This window comes from Heliconius melpomene, chromosome 12 (genome assembly GCF_056956725.1).
Source record: "Heliconius melpomene rosina isolate 202511_hmr_F chromosome 12, ASM5695672v1, whole genome shotgun sequence".
In the NCBI taxonomy this organism is placed as follows: domain Eukaryota; kingdom Metazoa; phylum Arthropoda; class Insecta; order Lepidoptera; family Nymphalidae; genus Heliconius; species Heliconius melpomene.
The window spans coordinates 14,548,883-14,568,357 of record NC_140400.1 but is presented as its reverse complement, the minus strand read 5'-3'; the positions used below and the strand labels follow the sequence as shown (position 1 = coordinate 14,568,357).

General features: G+C 30.2%; 1 protein-coding gene across 15 annotated transcripts in view; it reads left to right on the top strand.

The window, feature by feature from the left end:
• The first annotated feature begins 469 nt into the window (after positions 1-469).
• The window catches only part of LOC146534095 (G-protein coupled receptor Mth2-like), a 35,482-nt gene continuing 16,476 nt past the window's right edge, over positions 470-19,475 (top strand). Inside the window, exons 1-4 of one of the 15 annotated variants that reach the window (XM_085195113.1) lie at positions 12,699-12,939; positions 13,395-13,947; positions 16,870-17,053; positions 17,446-17,637. In XM_085195113.1, coding sequence (XP_085051239.1) covers positions 13,516-13,947; positions 16,870-17,053; positions 17,446-17,637 — 808 coding nt within the window. In that variant the 5' untranslated portion in view covers positions 12,699-12,939; positions 13,395-13,515. Of the gene's footprint in view, positions 1,016-12,698; positions 13,135-13,317; positions 13,948-16,869; positions 17,054-17,445; positions 17,638-19,475 lie in introns of those variants that run through there. The other 14 variants (XM_085195112.1, XM_085195111.1, XM_085195109.1 and 11 more) reach the window with 14 other exon arrangements.

Genomic DNA, 19,475 nt, shown 5'->3' with positions numbered 1-19,475 from the left:
GAAATATTTTTGATGACTATTTTCAGTATGACAAAATAAGGAAAACATTCTAATTTGTCTTATTTACGTGAAATCTAAACTCATTTCTCACATTTTGTAAAATAGAGTCAGTCTAGTTAGAAATATCAGCTTTAAGCTTTTATACGCATGGTATAGGCAGAGGGAATCTAGTGTTAAGTCACTCTCTTAACCGCTTTCCGTCTAATTCTCAAACGGAATTCAACAGGTAAAATGAAAATGCATTTTCTTGAAGTCACAAACTATTTTCAACTATTTTAATATAATGTTAAAGCCATCCATTTACAATATAACAATAAAATAAATTAATCTTCAATTACTTTAACCATAAAGTTAGGAAAATTAACCAAAAACTTAGCGTATTTTATAATTATGTCGATCTAGAGGTTCGAATGCCTCTAATGTTATAAATAAGAGTAGCGCTAACAACCCGTCCACACGAGTCGCGGCACATTCGGCGTCGACCGCGCGCGTGGATACCTTTTACAAAACGAAATCAACAGTAATTTTCATAAAAAGAAAAATGTATTCTTTTATAATGTATAAGTCTATTTTAATTTTGAACTTATTTATATTAGTTAATTGTAACGAAACCCATCAGTTGTGTGAAGATGATAATAGCGTCGATCTCACAGACGCGGTTCTCCAAGATGGTGTTTTAGTTAAACATGGTGTAAAATTTCCATCAAAATATGTTTATTCAAAAAACGTTAGTGGTGAAATAAGAAAATATGGATGTGCTTGTAAATTTAACAATTGTTTTAGAAAGTGTTGTCCTCTAGGACAAGTTTATTATATTAATCCGCCGAATAAATATTGTGTTGAAAGTCCAGAATACGAAGATTTGGTCCAGTTGAATGGAATTAATATATCTTATCATTCGGGGTATATAGGGAACCTGAGGTTCACCGAGACTGAGGAGAATTCCTTCTTCTATGGGATACCTTGTGAAGGAAGTGTGTATTTCGAAGATGACTATCCGTGGTTTGTCCAGAAGGTAAATATTCTGTTTTGCTAAATAATAAGGGTATCAAAAAAGCTCTATGTTTCGTAAATATAATTAAAATGAGGTTATTTATCTCCTTATATAGTTTATATATTAAAATAATATTATATGAATTTAATTTTTGCTTATAGTTTATAAATACATTTTTACTTTATATTCTAATAAATATTATTATTACGAGTATATTAACTGAAATTGCAACCAAAGTATATGTACATACATAATTTATTTACCTTTATCCTTCACATTACTAAATAATAAAAAAAATTAAACAGCTTAGCCTAGTGATATTTAAACTTGCAATAAGTCACAAACCAACTGAGTAGTATACTATAACTAGACCTTGTAAATCTACATACAGATATATTTATTTAATATTAAAAAATTGGGCCGTAGCGCCGTGATACAGTGGGACAACACCCGGCTATAAATGTGATTATTGTAGGTTCGATGAAATTAATTATTTCTTTTGCCCCCTCTGGTACAGATGCGCGGCGTTAAACTCCGTTCACTCAACACACAATTCTCAAAAATTAGGCGCATTTTGATATCACCAAATAATATATTTATAACTTATATTATATTTTAATATATAAAAACATACAAAACAGGATGCGATAAAGCTGTACAAAGGATATACATAAATACTAATTACAGTATTTGTGGAGTAATCAACAAATAGATGTCATTGAAAAATTGGACAATTTCAAGTGTTTCTCAATAACGTCAATGATAAGGATATCAAATGTCAATACTTAAATATTTTTGTAGAAAAATAAGATGAAACAAAAGAAAAAATGTATTATATTTATACTACTTACTTACTTTACTTCTAACTACTTCACTACTACTAAGATTTAGAGATTTATTTTTATTATATTATATATTTTGCTTGAATATGATACTATCTTCTAAGATTATTAAAGCAAAAGTTGTAATAACAGTGTAAAAACTCTATGTCTCAATGAAAACATACAATTTGATTTACCAAAGCTTAAAATAGAATTGTGGAGCTTTAAAAGCTCCACAATTCTATTTTAAAATTTAGTCAATACATTTTACATTTTTGTTTATCTTAATCATCACTTTTAAAATATTAAATCGCGGTTAAATTTGCCATATCCTAGAAAAATATATATTTTGAAAATATATCGATTCTTCATATAATTTAATTTTACATTAATAAAAATTACCTTATGCAAGATTATACCTTTTTATTGCAATTTTTTTACTAAATATTACAAAATGTATGATGTTTATATGTAGTAACTTTTAAATGTAATATCACGACATTGCTTCATTCCATTAATTGCTTAACTCGAATGCTAAAGTGTAAAAACCTATGTAAAAAGTCTCGGCCGAACTCGTTCATATGGAATAAATTATACTGTCACGGAACCACTATTGAAATAATGAATTGGCCAGTCCTTTTTATTTTTATATTAGCCTTTTATATTTACACTTGTATCCTAACTATATCAATTTGTGAGATTATTTGTTTAGAGTATGAATATATTAAATATAAAAGGTACAGTTAGACAAGTTAATTACATATAACAGGATTTATTCCGCGGTTTAAACCAGTTTCTAAGTCATTTTAGGATTAAAAGACGTAGTGTTAAATCACTGCAGTTCGCTTATCCTCCTAAATATGACTTAATCATTGATCAAAATCAAAACCACGCTTATTTTACGTAATCGGCCCCTAGAAAAATAAATGTTATATTATACCATACACGTGGAAATTGAACCCATAATTATTACATTCAGCTAAACAACCCAAATGAAATGAACAACAAAATTACAAAATATATATTTCTTTGCATTACACATATTATATTAAAGTATATACGTAATAAATACCCTCATTTTACAAATAAAGTATATTATAATTATCCTTACAACTATTGAACAATCTTCTGCCCTCCAAATAAATGTGCAATCGTTGCCGCATGTTTATTATGTGAAGGAAATAATAGTAATTCAGATCACGGCCAGGCTCGTTCCTTCTTAGTTAAATATTATAGTTTTAAAAGCTACTCTTACAACCGTTACCTATACTAGCTGAGATAAAAATACAGTATGTAAGTAGTTTGCCGAATTTTTCATACACTATAGTACATTGATACTAAAAGAATCTTTATTTATAGCTAGCTATAGTAATAAAATTTTATTTCTTCGCTCAATAGTTTTCATATATTATTTTTAGGCTGTAATTTGAGAGAACTTCGATTTACGTAATCATTCAGTTTTCCCTACTTTTTCCATAAGCTGAAGCGTCAGCGTAATTGTAGAAATAAAGTAACGTAAGAATTCAACACCGAGCTTTGCCTCGTTACCAAATCTATCAAAGGAAAATGAAAAATATTTCATAACAACGAGTGGGAATCGAACTCGCTCGATCGAATCGTCGAGCTTACAGCGCGCTTGTATCCCTAATATTTTTTTTCTAAGGATGTTAAAATCCTTAAAAAATAATAATTCATATCTAAAATATTTTATAATATTATCATACAATCATTCCTTTTAAGATATTAGCCTTTAGAAGGCTTATATGTTTTAGTAGGCAATACCTTTAGTATTTAATTGCTAGTCGAGTTATATAAGGACTTGAACTGGTTGCAATAGGATATACAAAATATATTGTAAGTAGGACAGTGACAGGGACTTTGTAAATAAATTGCGCATTAAATTTTACATCATATACAAAATATGTAAAATTATTGGTTGTAGGTTTGATTTCCACTCGAGGAATAAGATATTTAATATTTGCATTTTGCTCTGATGTCGAGATAAAGCGGGGCGTTAAGTTCCGCCACTCAACACACAATGCCTTCTAAATTCGGCAGAAAATGGAGAGCGGAGTCTCTTAGCAATAAGCTCCCTTTGCCTACCCTGCTACAAGCGGTATACACCGTGAAGGCTATAAAAAAATAGATACTCCTACCTAACGAATTTATATATTTTTAATAGCCTTATTTCATTATCACATAATATAAAAGAAAACACATAAATGATGATATGAAACAGTAAGGTTTGTAGAATATTATGAACTGGTATGAACTGTAAACAAACGAACGCTATATTAGTAAATTAGTAATAGTAAATCTTATGAAATAGAAACATTGCATAAATGCGAACCAATGTGATCCAATCAATCAAAATTTATTAATAGTTTTCTGAAATCTTAAATCTATTTTATTTAACAAACCTATTCGTAAATAATAATTCTAAATGAATATTTTCTGTGAATTGTATAATGAAGTTTCTCAAAATTGGTATCAAAAGATATTTCTTAGAACAGCGACAGTTATTTAAAGATCATAAGAACCCATGACATTGAAACTCTTCGTAAAGTTATAAATTTATTTCTAATTCATTCAGATAAAAATATTTTGTCACGAAACTAAATATAATCATACGAGTATTAGATCAGCAATACGGAAATACTTATTATTAACATATTTTTTATATTTGTCTGTATTTTTTATCTCTATGGATTTCCTGTATATTGGAGGAAGGCACTAAAGCTAGTGATACGAGACTTACATTTTATAAAAGAATTAATGATAGAACCCTTTGAATGGTGGAACCCAACACTGCGATATATCTATGCAGACGGCTCCAACGAAAAGAAGATAAATATTTTTGAAATACCTGAACTAATTTAGATATAACTATTTAAACTTAATGAAATATTAAATTTACACAATAATAAAAACTAATTTTGCTGTTACGTAGTCTTTGTAAGTTAAGAAATGTCTGTGAAATAATAGTATTAAAGTATTATGTATTGTAATATAATAATACGTAACTATAATATATAACCGTAATCGTCATAGGCCACGAACGAAAGTGGGGAAAGGAGTATCTTAACACTAGATTCCCTCTGCCTACCCTGCTGTGTGCGGGATATAGCGTGAAGCTGATGATGATGATGAAGATAGGCCAATTTCGGACTGTGTAATTTAATTTCATTACGATGTAACCAGACAGTACATATTCCACCAACCAACTTAAATTAAAAACCTACAACGTAGACGAAAGTAGAAATAATTGTTCCTGAGGGAGTGAAGAATTGCTTATCTTATCACTTTATAATCTCTTACTGTCTCACTTTATAAGAGAGATACGTAAATCTTACTATTTCATATAATTTCTCTCATACTCTCCTATTTAATATAAATGTATATATTTTTAACCATTCATGATCATATCTGCCTTACGAAGCCCACTGTTGGACATAGGTCCCATACGGACCTCCACTCCGAGAGAACTATTAGACATAATCAATTAGAGATACTATAGATTTAATTTACTCTGTTCTCTAAATTCTGCCTACTGAGAGACTAATGTCTTTAATCTATAGGTAATCCGCAATCCTAGGAAACGAATAAAACAAGCATATCTATAAAGTGGATTCGAACCTACAACCAATAAATTGACTTATTTTATTTGCTATCCTACTGACCTACAAATATTGTAGAATGGAATTACTTTTTATTCAATGTACAATGCGGAAGTGGCGTTAACGCGAATAAAAAAATATATATAGAAGCTTAACAAATCGAATAATAATATTGTAAAAAAAATTAATACTCCTTGTATTTTGAAGTCGGTTAAAAAAGAATCAATATCTATTACGTCACCGACCAGACATTCAAAAATATCTCGCACAAAGCGATTTATGTTTACAATTTTAAAAATATCATCATCAGAAGACTGAAGAACATTCTTCCTTCACCAATTGGCCTTCACCTACAAACACAGTTTATTAACATTATTTTCCTCGATTTACTAAAATAACTAAAATACATATTTTACCTATATGTAGACATAATAAATAGGTATTTCATTATAATGACGGATGTATTGACTGGTTTTTCAGTTTAATCATTCATAGTTCATAGAATACGTGACTAGAAATAAATCGTGATGTCGATTGAATAAATGACTTCTGAATACACCAAAAGGTGTAAAGTTAATTGATTTAAATATTATGGCCCAGCGATGGCTATGGGTTCAATCTCGCTTCCCATTTCCCACTCGTGACTCGTGGGAGTGATTCGTTATATATTAAATGTAATTTCTTTTATAAGTAAAAGTAAATTTGAATCGTTACACGGGCCTACATCGTAATAATAAATTAATGACTTTCTGAACGTTAGACATATAATAAAACACCTATGTTACGATTTTCATACGAAATAACTTTTTTATTGCGCTATTATGTATTTTAAATAGTTAGGAATTGGTATAGTTAGACAGTGGCTGACTGTAAGCGTGATGGTTATGAATTCAATCCCATTCCGGGATGTTATTTAATTTATGTCCATCTCCCAGCTTTGATAGACGATGTGCAGAGTTGAGTTTCCCCAACATTTTAATTCTCAGTATCTCTAAAATTAGGACGAAAAGCGGGGAACGAGGTGTTTTAACAACCTAAATAATTAATCTGATTAATTAACCTAAATAATCCATAACTCAAAGCTTTTTTACTTATAAACATGAAGATATTTTGAAGTGTGTTTTATTTCGCAAATGAAATAGATTTTAAGACGCTTGTTGTATTAAAATTTCTACATTTCTTTAGGTTTTACGCTGTACGCACATAGCAGAGTAGGCAAAGGGATCATGGAGTCTAGTGTTAAGACACTCTATTCTTATTAAGGCTCGAGAATACCGCAGTATTCTCGAGGCATTGGGCGTTGAGAGGCGGTAAAAAAGCTTGTCATCAAATTAATGCATAACACGTAGATATCAAAAAATAAAACATCCGTTTTAACAATGTATGTGTGGCTCTAACAACTTTTTTAGTTGTATGTTTTTCTTATACATAATATTAATTCGGTAGATACTTCGTTCTTATAAGAGAATTATCGTGTTTTTCAAAGATATTGCCACTCAAAAGTCGTGTCAAAGATATAGCTCATAGTAATGACATCTATCTCCACCATACAGCCGGTTGCGGCCACCTCAAATTGGCCAAGTGCGAGTCGGGCAGTAAATTCACTCATGATCAGTTTTTGCTTTTTTTGTAAAATTGGTTAATACCAAATACGAGAGTCGTATTATCCCTACCTAAAAGTTATATCTTCAAATTATCGATAAAGAGCTTTTGTCAGTACATCAAAGTAATGTCCTATTCTAATATAATGTAAGAAAATCGTTTTTATATTATCATATATTTCAATATTTTAATATTAATCGAATCGGTCTCTTTATATAAACATTACAATATTAATGTATTTTGTTTTAGAAAATGAGATGTCGACGCCACGGTGGCGCGTTTCGCTGCCTGACTGAACTTGATAGGTCCCGATCAAATCGATTAATATTTAATATGCGATTTGTTAACAAATGATGTATTTTTTTTTTGTAATAGCACATACAAGTGCTTCCTTATTATACACGATATTCTTGAACACTTTAAAAAATTACAGCTTTTTTCACAAAAACTCTCCTCTTCAAACTCTTTTTTACCGACTTCCGTAGGGAGGAGGTTATCAATTCGACTGTTTTTTTTATGTTTACCTCAGTACTCTTCATTTCGATTATTCTTTTTTTATTGAAAAAGATACACTTCAAAGATAGATGGATGAGAGTTCGGTTAAGTTCTAAATATGGGATCCGGTGGAAGTCTTTTTTTTAAATTGTGTATATATATTAGGGTAGGCAGAGGAAGCCTAAGAGATTTAATTTCCCGCGCTTCATCCAAATTTCGAGATATTGCTTCTTGTAAACAACGAAAAGTAAAGGAAAATAATACATTCCTTCCAAAGTAGGTAAATCAAACCCATAGCTAAGCGACGACGGTCCAAATGAAAAAAGTGTCCTAATTTAATATTATTTTAACACAAACCGCCATCTTTTAGTGCGACCGGTAACAATTATGAAAACAGCGCCATCTATCAATAGTTTTCTAAGTTTTATTAGTAACGAAGTTTTAGCAGTCTTTACCAAACCAAGTATTTTAATAGTAAGTACTAATATCACTAGATGTCGCTAGTTATTTGAATTTAAATTCCACACGCAGAAACATTAATTAACATTTTAATTGACATACCGTTTAAGTCTTTGTTTTTAATATTTTATCTTAAAGAAAAAAAGGGTTTTTATAAGAAAAATTTTAAAAAAAGTAATGAATTTAAGACTCGTAAATTGTAATACAACTGGGTTTATTGATAAAATGCAATGATATGCAGAAAAATATTATTTACTACTTAAGTAGTAAATATAATTTTATTTGCTTTGCTTATTCTACTTACTTAATATATTCAAAAGAAAATATTATAATCAATGTAAGTACATGTGTAGGAACGCAAAATCTTTTAAATGAAGATAAATAGAAGTTTTTCATATTAACAGTCGACTTTACAGTCACACTTTGTGCCCCTGCGCTACGACTGGGCTCAAGGTAGGTATATCAGATAGTCCATATGTTATATTAGGCTAGAAACCCGCCCACTGCTGGACATGGGCTATATTACACCATATTAATCGCTACATCGATGTAAACTAAATACTTCTATTTGGCTAAAAGCTATTTTTAAATATATTTACAGTTACAAAATACTAGATCGTTTAAAAGATTAACAAGTAAAATAAATATTTGTCACATTCATCTTCCACTTGACGATGACGATGATAAAAACCCCATAGTCAGAAGCCAGAATACCTACCTAATACTCACGTACTCTATAGAGTGTATAAATGAGATAATTGATTCGTGTTTGATTCTTGTGGGATTTCCATACACGTCGGAAGGTTTTGCGTTAAAACATTTAAAATAGGCCTGTGAAATGTTAACTTAATAAGAAATATAATAATACATTTTTGAGTCCAGAAAAAGAGGAAGACCGAACATGTGATGGGCAGATATCATTAAGATATCATGAACGTTCCCGCTCACGATGCGTCCAGTCGAGCGAAGTGGAGACAAAACACGAGGAGAGCGGACCCCACCAACAGATGGGACTAATAATGCATAGGACCGAGAGAGAGGAGAGAGAATGGGCATACAGTGTGTACGCTGTATCCCGCACATAGTACGATAGGCAGATTGAACTTGGGAACCTAGTGTTAAGACACTCCGTTTCCATTAACACATTTCCGTACCACACTTTTAATAAGAAAAATACACTACAAAAAATAACGGTTTATCTTGAATGACGTATTCGTAGTAAAATAGGGAGTAAAGTGGAAATTTTAAACACTTCAATAGCGTAACAAGAATTAAAAATAAAATTGAGTAGGTACTTAAATATTTAGTTTTTTATTTTTGGAACTTTGGACTTGGAGAGATCTTCTTCTAAGCAAACTAATTAAATTTCTATGCATGCCGTAAATATTTTCCAGTAGGATATGTTAAAATAACATTACTTTCGGATTCGGTAAATTGTTCACGCTCGATTTCAAAATCTTATAAAATTTTGGCTTTATAGTAAATAGCTACCTAGCTTTTTGTAACGTACACGTACGTATAGGGTACGTAACTGCATATTTAAGACAATCAGTCTATAAGTGGTCTGCCAAAAATAACAACATTTTCGGCGTCTCTTATAAAGTTCACGTAGATGAAGTTAAATGGTTTGCTAATTAAGGTATCGATATAATAGGCTCGTATTCATAAATCTCTCAACTCCGAGATCGATCTTCAGAGCAATCTTGAGATGGCGTGTTTATTCGTAGATTATTTGGTATCGTTGTACCTATAAAAAGGTCTATAAAAAGGCCGTTGCCTTAGAGTACTTACCTATAATTGAGTGTAATATTGAACAAACATTTAATAAGGCAAATCCCAATTGTTTCTTAGCACTATCAATTTATATGAATTGATCAAATAACACCGTAAATAATGTTTGAACGGAGTCAGCCTTGAACTTCTACAGTCTTGGATGATCAAACTAGATTACAGTATAATTAGAAAATCACATCTCTTGTCATAATAATAGGCCAGTCGTGGCGCAATGGCGTGCGACTACACGCGATAGGTTGTGGGTTCGATTCCCACTCAAGCAAATTAAATATTTAATATTTTCATTTCTTCGCTCTGGTAACGAGGCTAAGCGTGGCGTTGAGTTTCACCACACAACACGCAATGCCTCCAGAATTGAACGGCAAGTAAGAAAGAAAAGTAGAAAGAAACGTATTAATTGGAACGGAATATCTTAGCACTACATTCCCAGGTTCTCTCTGCCTACCCTGCTATGTGCGGGATATAGCGTGATGCTGACAAAAAGCTAGGTAGCTATTTACTATAAAGCCAAAATTTTATAAGATTTTGAAATCGAGCGTGAACAATTTACCGAATTCGAAAGTAATGTTATTTTAACATATCCTACTGGAAAATATTTACGGCATGCATAGAAATTTTATTAATCTGCTTAGTAGAAGATCTCTCCAAGTCCAAAGTTCCAAAAAGAAAAAACTAAATATTTAAGTACCTACTCAATTTTTTTTTTAATTCTCGTTACGCTATTGAAGTGTTAAAAATTTCCACTTTAATCAAATATTCCATTTGACATCAACATTTGAACATACGAAAACACTTAAATAAAACAGATATTGTATGTTTATGAATAATAAATCTACTAAAATTAACATATGGTGAGCATTAGGTGGAATGAAACCCAAATTAAAGTGACGTGCACGTGGCAATCCTATAAAAATCCTACTATCGTTTTTAAGCATTTAGATTGATCTTTGTATGCGAGTAAAAATACTTCCCTCTACCCTTTTTCAGCAAACTGCCTAGTGTTATAATCTAAGCCTAGTGTTAAGACACTCGGCTCCCACTTCCTGTCAAATCTGGAGGCATAACGAGTTCATTAGCAGAACGCCAAGAGCGAAAAATGAAAATATTAAATGTTAATTTCTGAGGATTTTGGCCAATCATGGCGCACTAGCGAGTAATGGCTAAAAATGCGATAGGTTGTAGATTCGATTCCCATTCGAGGAAACAAAATATTTAGTCATATATTAATATATAAAAATCATAATCTAATTAGAATTTAATCTAATTTAGACCAAGTCGTTAAGTACTTATTTTTAACTATTACGTAATGGGGTCAACAGAGACAAAGCAATGTTTGAAGACGGATAACTAATTAAATATCAATTTAAAAGTAATTTTACTAACATATTTGTTTCTTAGATTTATTTCTTATCTATTTTAGGGATCTTCATATAAAAATTAATGTTTTTTCTAACGCCACGTTGTATCCCGCACGCAGCAGGGTAGACAGAGGAAACCTAGTGTTAAGACACTCCGTTTCCCAACTTATTTAACTTATTATTATTGGTATAACGAAAATTTCAATCAAATAATGTTATCAATTTTTAATTAAATGTAGGTATGGTAATAATATAATAATAATGATGGCGCAGCAGTGGGACATCTTCTGACAGACATTCTCTGTAGAAGAGAAACTATTTTCATTTCACCACTTTGGCAAACAAAGCACGGCGTAAAGTTTCGTCACTAAATTTGTAAAGTTTCGAAAATGTTGTGGTGCTTGGGGCCGTCTTAACACTGGGAAATAGGTTCCCTCATTTACTCTGTGATGCAGGAAAAGCGTAAAGCTGCATTTTTTTCATAATAATAGATATTATGGGTTCTAATTACGTATTTTAATACGTAACGATCGTTTACTAATATTTTAATTTGAATCACAGTTTATAATGATTGTCTATACAATATTAATAATTATAATAATTAATTAGGTATATGCTTTATAATTTTAAAATAAATGTGAATATATTATTATTTACTTCAATTATTACTTTAATGATGATATTTATCACAAGAGTCAATTTATCAAAAATGTTAGAAATAACTTTTACACTGTATTTGAGAAATTTAAAATATTTTCTTAGAAATTTCAAATCTATGTCTTAATTGGCCTAAGGGTTTGGACGGTTTTCAAAGAGAGCGGGTTCGAGTCCCGCTACGTTCAATTTTTCATACGTTTCTAAATATTGATCTTAAATTTATATTCATATTTATATCTAAATTGCATAAAGTAGATAGATAGCTTATCGTGGGACATAGAAAAACTATTAAACATTATTCACAATTTACATGATAATAATTTTATCTCTCTCGTGTATGTCATAAGGTCACGAATTTCCCATGAATGAATTAATCCATTTATCTATTGTATATAAACAATAGATAACATTTTTAGTAATTATTATTTATTATTGCAACTTTTTTTAGTGGCGGAACTCAACGCCGTGCTTTATATTGTTACCAAAAAGGGGAAATGAAAATAACTTATCCCCCTGAGACGGAATTGAACCCATAATAGTCAGACGCCTTGTGTGGCTACACTAAAGCCTGACACAACACACCTGTAAAATATTTTTTTAATCCAACATGTCTTTTAAAGTATCGAATTTTGTAAAAAAAAAAGAAAAGATCCATCCCACTAATTCATATTTAAAATAATTATGTAAATACGAAGAAGATGAAATAAATACCCACATAATATACTCTTCATTATGGAAGTATGTCAGCATCGTTTCAGGATGGGTATAACATTTTTCTTTTAACCTACGTAATATTAGCTAATATGTGATTTCTTCGATAATTGTGTTAGCATACAGTAAACATAAGGCCTGGTCATCAATTACTATAAAAAAAAATGTCAACTAAACGATCGCGATCCAAGATACCAGTCTCAGCCAGAACTCAGAACTCAGAAGTCGCTCGTTTAGTAGTCGGTCAGTCCCCGATATTGCAAGACGTGTTGTTACGTCAGCTTTTTACCGAACTTTCCGATAAAACTTGTATTTAGTTAGTACGTGGACAACTAAATAGAAATTAAAAATATAAATAAGCGAAAGTGTTAATGTGATATCAAAATAGTTGGAACTAGTGAATAGACTTTACCTTAATCCTAGGAATATTCGTAACTTAACTACCGTCTCTTTAAAACCTAAATGTGAATGCACTTTGGATATAACCAGTTTTGAAGGTTTTTCAAGTTAGGATTTAACCTAAAATTTAAATACATATTGACATTTAAGAAATATCTTTAAAATAAATTATTATAATACAACATATTAAAGTTGACGTTCTCGAAGAACCAGTTCTAACATCTCAAGTGAGTTGGACATAACAAACCATGTCATTAGCATTATCGTCTTAGAGAGGATATTTTTATTCGTGTTACTTTATTCTTATTAGTTTTTGTAAATATATAATAAAAATTTAAAGGAATCGTGATTTGGTAATAGCAAGAATAAATCCGTGGATTAGTACTAAAAAAATGTTTATACTCAAACAGGTATATCCAAAGTGACTAGCATTTTATTTGCGATGCTCGCAGGTGTGGAATTTCCTCGTTGAGTAATTCACGTATAGTTGCCTAGGTACATCCAATACTAAACTGTTGATTTACGTGACTACTATACAATGGACGTTTTGAATTAAGTGGGAAATAAGCAGAATAAGTGTTTTTATTATAGCTAAATATAAACAAAAAATGTGGAAATTGACTATTTTTTTGGTTTTTGTGCTAAACAGTGTGTCTAATGGATGTATTGAAGAAGATAGTATAGATATCTCTAATGGAGATCGACTTTCTAACGGTGATATAGTATATGAAGGAATTAAATACAGACGAAATGAATATGTTACTAATATAAATGGAACACGAGGATGTATTTGCCAGAAAAAGACTTGCATCCAGAAGTGTTGTCCTTTCGGCTACGCGTACAGCCTTCGTGATAAAATATGTATAAAATTTGAACAGCGATTCAATTTGACGGTTGTCAATAAATATTTAAATGTCCTAAATATAAATCCGATGGAATATTTCCATTTCAAGCACAAAAAGCCAGTTTGTAACGAAGAAAATGAAGAGGTTCGTGTGCGCTTGCGGCAAGTGTACAAGCAAAAGTCGTTCGTTCGAAACGTAAGTTGTTTTAAGTTTTAAAATTCTTTATTTACTTATGAGCTTGTCATTGTTTTACTGTTGATTATATTACGAGCTGCCTATAGGTTATTATTAATATCAAAAAATATATATATAAATACTAAAGTAACAGATTATATTAATTATAAAATGAAACGGTTTAATATTTTAAATACGTATAATTAAATAACGTCAATATTATTTTTAATTCTATTAATACGAAAGAATATTTAATTCACTCTAAAACAATTAGGTACATTTAATATTTTCATGACTAATATTTAAATTATGAGTTAGTGTTTTGCATTTAAACTGTAACCAATCCATACAAACTTTAAAATTGAATTTTTTAATTATTAATCATTCTAAGTTTTTTCCTAATAACTTATTTATTGTAATTATATTTTGGCTTTACCTTATTCGAATTCTCTTTCCTATTAATAAATGACGATAATTATTATTATCTAAATAATCGAAGTTAATACAATTAGCTGATTTGTGTCTAAAACTTCTAAAATATTTTTAGTAAATGAAAACTACAGTTATACCATATAAAAATATATTTTATTCATATGTATAATTTTTTTATGACCATAAAATTATATGAAGAAAGCAATTTAAATACCTTTTAGTGTTACCCATATCATTGATAAAAGAAAGAACTTTCTTTCTAATACTGGTTCTTGTTAGTCGAGCCTAACGGGAACCGAGTTTCTAAGAAACTTCGGTAGACTATATATATTTTTTTATTATTTTGCATTATTTACTTCTAATAATTGTTGCGTTTTTTCTACACATTTGATATAGTTGGATGGTAAAAACCACCTTTTTAAAAGTGTAATTCCCATAATAAGCAAAGAAGAAAAATATGTGTATATGTCTGTATTAATGTACAAACGTATGAAGGGAAACGTTTTATCTGAAAACAATTAATTTCTGTAAAAATTGATTAATTCACTAATATTTACGCTAAAGCTGGGGTTAACTTAAAAATAATATCATGTGATGATAAAAAAATCTCTTACTATTCTGCTATCTAAATTAATTTCAATATGTCACACCTCAATTAAGCACCAATGTATGGCGCCATGACTAAATAACAGAAAATGTGAGGATTTTTTTGAAGATAGCCTTGAAAAGAGTGATTATTTTTTTAACATTGTTGCAAGACTTAATTAATTTAAAAAGATCCTATAAATGATTAATGATGATTAAGATTCCTATAAATTTGGCCGTAGTGGGAATCGAACTCGTGCCTACTGGAAACCGCCCAAGCACTCTTAGCCCAAATGTTTTTTCATTTTTAACCCATTAGAAGCTATTATTTCTTAAGGATACTGTAAAGAAAAAATAGTTTGTTGCTATTTTTTGATAAAGAGTAATATTTTCATGCTGTAAGAGATTAATTACAATCCAGTGCAATTTTCCCATACATAAGTATGCTAAACCTGTTAATTTTCTTTATATGTGTAGTGTTGATGGTGAATAATATAGTTTACTCACAGTTAACACTGGGTATATTCAACACCACTTTAAAGTACAATAGTTTGAAAACAATAATAATTTACGACACAGTTTATACAAAAGTCAACCACAAACATGTATATAAAACAGAACACGATACATTATATTTGGAAGGAAATAATAAAGAAAACAATGGAACGTATAGAGAGCGTTTTATAATTATAATATGCTATCGACAAGGGGGTAGGCGTAAATGTTAGGACACCTTACCTGTTCAGTTGACGGTAGCGAGCGCTCATATAAATAAACTAAATACGAATACGGTCTATAAAATACTCGTAAGTGATAAATAAATAAATAAGAATATTGAAATATATAAATGACACATTAAATAAACTATATATGTAAACAACCTTATAGCATAGTGTCTGTCTTTTCTGGCATTTTATGTGATTCACTTTTAAGACATTGCAAACCATGAGACATTCTATAATTAGAGATAAGTTAACTATTATAAATTATCTACATGTAACAAATTTGTGAAAAACATTAATTCATAATTATGTGTAATACAATTGAAGGAAAATTAAAATAATAAATCATAGTTTTATTTAAAAAAAGTTGCTTCATTTTTGAACGTCAAAAAATTCACCACCAGTTCATTAAACTTACTGCCTCAGGCCTGAAAAGAAGACGCAAGTAACTCAACGGGACTTTTTCTTTTTTTTTTCTTTTCTTTTTTCTTTTTCTTTTAATTATAATAGCACTTCATAGATTGAATAACTTAAATGAAATCTCTTTGAAGACAATGCATCATTACGCAACAAAGTAGATCCTACATTTGGGACTAAGTAATAGTTAAAATACTACCACTTGCTTTTAAACCATACCATAATTATTTAAATATCAATAACTTTCTTCCAAATAAAGATTTTATGTGAATTGAATTCATACTTACCATCAAGTATCTCATTTATTATGTATTATTTATTTATATCTACACAATAAATAAAGGCCGCCGTGGCGCAAGCGTGGCGTTAAGTTCCGCCACTCATCGTTACGAAAAATGGACAGAAAGTGGGGAACGGATGTACCTTACTGGGGAACGGAGTGTCTAAGCACTAAGTGCCCAGGTCCTTTCTGTGAACCATGATATGTGCAATATCATAGTTGGCTGATTGACTAAAGCGCGACGATTGTGGGTTCAATTCTCATCTCTCTCGTTTATTCCCTCACTAAGGTAGTAAGACAAAGTATAGCGTTAGCATCCGCCATTTAACAATCAATGAAGCAGCGGAATTTTACATTATTTATATTTTTTTGTATTTTTGCTAAGACAGTAAGTCTACATAGAGCAACAGACTTATTATAGGTAATAATAAGTCTGTTGCTCTATGTAGACTTAATATTTTCTAAGTAACTTTAATATTAGTAAATAAAATTAGAATCCTCTTTCAGGATGGAAGTTTATACATAGAAGTGCCTAATAGAATACCGTCGTGGATAATACGAGATCCCAACAAATATTGTGTAGATACCTTTATTTTTGAACAAGAAAATGGCACCAAGACTTCCAATTTCGATGCGTTGGTTTGCTTCGAGGAAGATGAAGACAGCGCGAATTATCTCCTTAGCTCCACTTGTAAGTTTTATTTTCGATTCATACGCATATAGCAGGGTAGGCAGAGGGAACCTAATGTTAAGTTACTTCGTTCCCAATAAATTATGTTTTACATTCCTCAATATTTTTATATTTTTCTCTGTCCCCAAACTGAGAGGTAATATTAAAAGGTCTTTGTGATTTTTATCATATAAGACCTTGTGTCTAAAAATGTACAGTGTGTGTTATTTACCAGTAACAGCCTAAGACTAAATCTAGCACAAAATTATTATTATATGAAAATTTAAAAAAAAAATGTCTAGGTCTATATCTAAGTTTATAATAATAAATTTATAAAAATTGTAAATATACTTTACATAAATATTTTTTACATTTTTTTTCAAATACATGTTAAATATTAAATTTCTTTTTAGGCATGATAATATCCTGTGTGTTCATACTAGCGACGGTGACTGTATACGCGTGGCTGCCAGAGCTCAGAAACTTACATGGACGAGTCCTTATGGCCTATTTAATAAGTGTTTTCGTAGCCTTCTCCATATTGGGAACTATGCAGATACTTCTATTTCTAAATAACATCATGCTGACCGTTTGTGTAACCATGAGTAAGTATCAATCTTTTATTATTAAGGTTTTTTATGATTTACTGTATCATATTTCGGCTTCGGCTTCTCAAGTTTAGATATTTAGGTATATAACTCGCATTATCTTTAAAATTCGGAAAAAAATGGGGAACGAATGTATCTTAATGGGAACAGAGTGTCTTAATACTATGTTCCCAGGTTCCCTCTGTGCGGAATACAGCTAAAAAAAGTACATAAGTTGTACAAGTGAAGCTAACAAAAAAGTGTTATAAAAAATATATACATACCAAAAAAATATCTTAACAATATTTTCGTGTAAATTAAAAGCTTTCAAAGCTCCCGTTACATGGTTTTTGTAAATGGATTTGTTATCAATTAATTGCGAGATAGCGAAATCCGATGTCACGGTCGTGAGGCCTATCTAAATGATGTATCGCACGCATGGCGTCAATTTTGGTTAGTTTCCTAAAGCCCAAAGGCTTTAACATATACTTTTGGTTATTTACTTAAAAGAAATAATGAAATATTTAATTATATATTTATTTTTTTATTTTTTAGAATATATTATTTAGTAGAATAAGATTCTTTATTTTCTCTAAAATTAAGTTTTGTTTGGATAAGTAACCAGTATAAATGTACTTTCCGGAAAATGGTCATTTTCTTAAAATTATCAAGTGACGTACATTTTTACGGCTAGTGACGTAATTTAAAACTTGCGTGACGATTTAAAATGCCATTCAGCCTTTCAAAACATCCGATTAAAAACAACACTATTATGACACGTAGCTTACCTACTCAAGGCAATTTCATTTCGTAATTTCTGGAAAGGCACCAAGAGTATGTTTTTAGATTGCGAATAATATTTATTTTTCTATATATAAATATATCCATATGGCATGTGGACACATAGTTTCTTTTTTGGCGTCACGCTGTATCCCGCTTATAGCAAGATAGGCAGAAGGAACATAAGTGTTAAGATCCTCCGTTCTCCACTTTCCGCTGAATTTTCGAAGCACTGCGTGTTGAGTTTGGCAATTATTGCTAGCAATGGGACGTTACCCAACTACGGTCGAAAAAAATAATAAATATAAAAAAGAAAAAACTTAATTAAAACATATAAAAATAGGAATACTAAATCATCTTTCATAATAGAAGTAGGTAGTGATGTTAGAAAAGCTATTGCCATTACCTTAACGGTTGTATACTTTCTATTTTAATCTACCCTCATTACATAAAGTTGTCAACGCAATACATGCTTAGACATGTATCTTAATAGATTTTTATAAATTAAAACTAGCAGCGTCCTCGCGGCTTCGCCGGTGTTATGCCTACGAATATAATTTTATTCGATTATAATAATTTTCAAAAAAATATCAAAGAATATGAACGATTATGAATATTACAAAAGGTACTAAAAAGTTTTTTTAAACAGTGAATTTTAAAAATAACATTTAATTGTTTTCATTCAATTTTAATAAAATTATTATAATTTACCTACTTAAATGTTTACTTCTCTCAATGTAAATAAACCGATAACTCTGTAAGAAAAAAAATATGTCTCTATTTATATAGTTATTTTTACATGGAGGTTATCAAAGTTCATTCTTTTAATTGATAAGACGGCGTTCTGGGTTTTTGGAATTAGGCGATTTATTATTGGAAATACTTAATTGTTTGAATTATCTTATCTATAATGGATTATAATATATTATTATATTTTAATTAAAATTGTTAATAAATGGTTAAACTATTAATTTTATTTTCTTTTATATATATTTCTTATAAATAATGCAGGACGTCACAGCGAAGGACACCAAGGTGTGACTGTAATATGAGGGTTTTGGGTTCGAGGGAAGGCA